Source organism: Neomonachus schauinslandi, chromosome 1, assembly GCF_002201575.2.
Source record: "Neomonachus schauinslandi chromosome 1, ASM220157v2, whole genome shotgun sequence".
Taxonomy (NCBI): domain Eukaryota; kingdom Metazoa; phylum Chordata; class Mammalia; order Carnivora; family Phocidae; genus Neomonachus; species Neomonachus schauinslandi.
Genome location: NC_058403.1, coordinates 206,546,608 through 206,551,281, shown reverse-complemented (window position 1 = coordinate 206,551,281; position 4,674 = coordinate 206,546,608). Strand labels below are relative to the sequence as shown.

The 4,674-nt window shown below is 59.8% G+C and overlaps 1 protein-coding gene across 6 annotated transcripts in view; it reads right to left on the bottom strand.

The window, feature by feature from the left end:
- Positions 1 to 702: 702 nt before the first annotated feature.
- Positions 703 to 4,674, bottom strand: part of DOCK6 (dedicator of cytokinesis 6) — a 42,379-nt gene continuing 38,407 nt past the window's right edge. For 3 of the 6 annotated variants that reach the window (XM_021705109.2, XM_021705111.2, XM_044913687.1), the window contains 8 exons: positions 4,656 to 4,670; positions 3,222 to 3,347; positions 3,032 to 3,121; positions 2,472 to 2,708; positions 1,932 to 2,075; positions 1,743 to 1,849; positions 1,341 to 1,502; positions 703 to 941 (listed from right to left, as the gene is read on the bottom strand). In XM_021705109.2, coding sequence (XP_021560784.1) covers positions 899 to 941; positions 1,341 to 1,502; positions 1,743 to 1,849; positions 1,932 to 2,075; positions 2,472 to 2,708; positions 3,032 to 3,121; positions 3,222 to 3,347; positions 4,656 to 4,670 — 924 coding nt within the window. In that variant the 3' untranslated portion in view covers positions 703 to 898. Of the gene's footprint in view, positions 942 to 1,340; positions 1,503 to 1,742; positions 1,850 to 1,931; positions 2,076 to 2,471; positions 2,709 to 3,031; positions 3,122 to 3,221; positions 3,354 to 4,655; positions 4,671 to 4,674 lie in introns of those variants that run through there. The other 3 variants (XM_021705108.2, XM_021705112.2, XM_021705113.2) reach the window with 2 other exon arrangements.

Here is a 4,674-nt window from a genome sequence, read left to right as displayed (position 1 = left end):
TCCTCTCGCCCCTCCTCCCCGAGTCCCCAGAGCACGGTCCCCGCCACCGCCGCAGCTCGGCGCTGCGGGGGGCGGGAGGGGGCGGGGCTGGCCAAGGCCCAGCTCCGGGAGGGCGCGGGCGGCGGCGGCGGCGGGAGGTCACCCCTCCCCCACCCCGCCGGCCGAGGGCTGGAAGCGGCCCAGCACAAGCCTGGTACGGGGTGGCGTGACTGCCGCGGGGTGGGGAGTGGGGCTGGGTCAGTGCGAGGCTGCGCAGGCAATGGCTAAACCGGACCTGGGCTCCAATCCCCACCAAGCCCCTAACTGCCTGGTGCCTCATTTTCCCCACCTGTGAAACGGGGTTAAAAATGCTTCCTACCTGATAATGGCATTGAGAAAATTCACTAACTAGGAGGAGGGGGGCCTAATGGAGGTCAGAAAGGCCCCATAAATGGGGCGGTGTCTTTTTAGGAGCCATTTAGCGCAGTGCTGAGTCCTCTGCCAAGAGTTTAATTAATGTTACTATTATTCCCTATGGGCACGTGACATTATTTGTGTGTTGCCTCCTCTACTAGAATGTCAGCCCCACCAGGGCAGGAATTTGCATCGGTTGTCGCTGCTGTGTTCCTGGCACCCAGTGAGTTCTCAGAGTCTGTCAAAGATCAGGGTGTGTGGGTGCGCTCATGACCCAACTCCCAGGATCCACATCAAACAGGCTGCTTATGAAAACCACTTTAAATTAGAAAAGGTAAGAAGCATCAGTGCACACAGATGGGAACAGAGGAACAGAGGGCCCAGCCCCGTGTGAATATGATCACCCCACAGCCCAGTGTGCCAGTGGAGGGAGAATCCTGGGAAGGCATAGACAGTGAGGCTAGGGTGATGGTTCTTCTGGGTGTGGCTTCAGGCCACTCGGAGCTCAGAGGTCGGCCTTCCGGAAACTTGCTCTGTTCAAGGAGTTCCTGGGGGAAGGATGAGGTGGGTCAACATGGCCAACTCCATAGTGCTCATCAGCCTCCCCCCGCCCCCTCCTCTTCTAATTAGGGACTCTGCTTCTTTCCCATCCATTCTGATCTGGCCACGAGTTCACAGAATCTCTCTTGGAATCTCCCACCAAAGCTAAGAATTGTGCCCATTTTACAGATGTGGAAATCTCGGCTCTGGAACGTGAAGTCACATGTCTGGGAAATGACTTAGCCAGGATCCGAAGTGGCTGCTGGGAGCCTGCCTAGCAGGGCATGTCCCCATAGTTGCATGTTTGTGCCACGCCGTGAGCATGCGTGCTGACACGCATGTGTAGGACAGCACACGTCTGTGCCCGCCTCTGCCCTCCCGATGGGTGGGGGGCTGGGGTCAGGCACCTGAGGCCCGCTGTGGTTGGCGCCAGCAGCTGGGGCAGGCGCTGGGTGAGCAGCGGCTGCAGAGCCTCCCGTAGGCGGCCGTAGTTGCGCTCTAGCTCACGGTGGTACTCCTTCTGGTCTGGTCCTATCAGGGCCTTGTTCTTCCGCAGGGCATCCTCACACCTGAGAGACAGAGGTCAGGAGAGGCTCGGGGCTGGCAGTCAGGAGAAGGCAAGACTGGAGGTGGGGGGCAGTCCATAAGGGGTGGGGTCAGGAGCTATAATGTGAGTCTGCTAGGTAGAGGAGACTTAATGAGAACCAGAGAGGCGGGAGCTCCATAATGGACATCCAGGATACAGAGAGGCTGTATGAGGTCAGGAAGGCAAAGAGCCCGTAAGCGGGGCTTGGAGGGGTCAGGCCTACTTCTTGCAGAAGTCCTTGAAACAGAGCCGCAGCTTGTTATGGTGCCTGAAGAGTTTGGGGTCTTCTGGGATCTCTGCCAAAAATACCTGGGCCACCTCCAGGGGACCCTGCAGGGTGAGAGGGGCTCCTGAGGGTGTCCGCATGGCCTCTGGGGTACCTCAGGCAGCCTGCCTGCCCCACTGGCTGTACCTGGTTCACAGTGGGCCCCACAGAGCCCTGCAGCACCATCTGAAGCATCTTGGCGTCGGGCGGGTCCTGCTCGGTGGCAAAAGCCAGCTCCCGTGTCTTCTTCTGCATGTCCTCAATGGCCACCTCCACTGGTGTTAGCACTGTCTGGGGGTGGGGGGGGGGTTGGCAGGCACTGGCTGGGGCCTGAAGATGTCCTGACCCAAGCCGGCCCAGAGCAGCCTGGACCCCTGCTGGGGGTGGAGAGGGGTTCCAAGAGGCTGTGTCATGAACAGGGTGTGGGGGTGTCTGCCTGCCTGGGTCTGGCGGAGGGGGGAGGGGGGTGTCTGGTCTCAGCCTCCTATGTCTGGCTCTGGGGACTTTGGTCTGATTATGGTCCAGCCTCCAGTTGGCTAGGTCAGGGAGTAGAGGTTTGAGTCTGAAGATTGGTGTTTAGGGGTTGGAGTTTGGGGTCCTCTCGCCAGCCTGGGTCTGGGGTACCCGGGCCTCCCTTTATCTTGGGTCTCGGCCTCTCCCCTCCCTGGGCCCTGGGCCTCTGCCCACCTCCTCCCGGTGGCACACGCGGATTCGCGTCTTGATGTAGGGGAAGGCGTGGTCTGTGCTGAGCAGAGTCTTGCGCTTGTGTTGCTCCGGCAGCTCCCCATGGGCACGCCCGTCAGGTGTGAAGGGCGTGCAGAACAGGAAGGTGCGCAGCCCGTAGTTGCGGTCGAAGTAGGTCACCCGGTCCTTGAGCTCATAGGTGTCGAAGTGCGGCTCCACGTAAGTGATCTGGATGTAGGCCTGGGACACGGGGCTCAGGTATGAGGCTCCCACCGCCCCAGTACACACACTTGGGGCTTGCCAGCCTCCCTGCAGGGCCCCATCCCTGGAGAAAGGGGATTTGGACTTCCTGGGGTCTGGGAGCTTTAAATCTGGGGTTCCCACAGCCCCCGAAGTCTCGATGTTTGAGAATCTCCCAAAGAGAAGGATTTGGGGGTCCCCGAGAGAGATAAGCTCTCAAGTTTGCCAGAGAAATACGATTTGAGGGTCCCCAGGAAATAGTACTTTTGAGTCTCCCTGAAGATAGGATTTGGGGGTCCCCTGGGATGGTCAGGAGCCCTCACCTTCTGTGGGTCAAGCTTGGTCTTGTCCACGGGGTTCGAATCTTTGACAATCTCGACCACGTCCTCCCCAAACCTCTCCGTGTAGAACTCCTGGGGACACGGGGCTGACTCGGGGCCATGGAGGAGCAGCGGCCCCCGCTCCGCCCCAGCGCAGCCCAGTGCCCGTCTACCCCCTACCGCTGGGACGTGCCTCCAGCCGGTGTGAGATCTCGGCCAGCTTCGTGATGGACGGCTCCTTATACACAAACTCCTGCTCGTCCAGGTCACCGAAGCGGGCACCATAGAAGCCCACGCGGAAGTACGTCCCAAACACGCGCTGCATCTGTGAGAAGGGGAGCTGTGGCCCGGGACGCCCCCCTGGAGGCTCCCTCGCCCCAGGGATGCGTGGCCCTGAGCCCCCAAGTGTGGAAGAGGGGGGCAGGGCGAGGGAGACCCCAAGAACATTAGGTCATAGGCACAGCTGGGGGGACCCTGAGACCCAGACGATGGCCAGCTGCTTATACCCTCACTCTTTCTCCCCAACCTTTGTCTCCTGCCTCCCCCAAATCTTTGTTTTCACTCAACACAAGCCCCTGCTTTCTGATTATCCCTCTCATCCCGTGCGGTTCTTCAGAGTCTGGATCTCAATATGATATTAGGACTAGGGCTCTGTTGCTTACAGCTGTGTCCTCAATGTCTATGGGGCTGGGTATACAGCAGGTGCTCAATAAATCCTTAAGTGGCTGAGGAAATGCATAGCCCTCTGGGACAGAGGCTCTGGCTCCCTTGTTCCAGGGCACCCCTCACCCTCATCAGATATACTACCCTCCACCAGAAAGGAAGAGGGTAGTTCCATGTTCACTCACCAAGGCCGATCCAGGCAGAATGGGGCGGGCACAAGGGTATTGATAGGGGAGGGAGACACAAAGTCATGGGAGAGGTCAGAGGTAAGAGCCCCCAACCCCCAGGATCCTGGTTATGCTGCCCCATGAGTACCATTCTTCGGGCAGAGACCAGAGATCTCTCTCTTCCCCTCCTTCTCTCCGGGGAAGGAGGGGACCTGACCGTCCTACCCGGCCCCCACCCAGCCCTCCCATCTTGGCTCTGGGTTCCTGCCTTCTTTGGCCAGAAAATTCTCCCCAAACTAGGAGATGCCTAAAAATAGACCCAAGTCGGGGAGAGGCGGGAGAGGGAGCACGAGATGGCAGTGAGGAGCAGAGATCCTGGGAGAAGCTGGAGGAGACAGTGAGAGACAGAGACCCAGAGAGACAGAGTGTGACCAAGACAGGGAGAGAGAAAGAGACAGGGAAAGAGACCATAATTCGAGACGAAAAGGAACACAGAGACAGACAAGGAGGGAGTCAGAGCCCCCCCTTACAGGCAGTGACCAAGCTGGCCCTGCCCGAGGGAGGGGTGTCTCTGGAGAGCTCCCAGCTGGGTGAGTCACAGGCTGCCCTTGGGATCTGGGGCAGGGAGGGGGACCCGGGGGAATGGGGGAAGAAGTGGAGGGTGCGTCATTGCCCACTGAGCACCAGCCCCTGCGGCCAGGCAGCCATGTTCCTCCAGCACCCCCTGGTGGTCCCTGACCACTGCTGACCAGCCATCACGGGGGCCCCAGAGGCAGGTGGCCACTGGGCTGACTCACCTCCCAGCCAGAGCTCTGT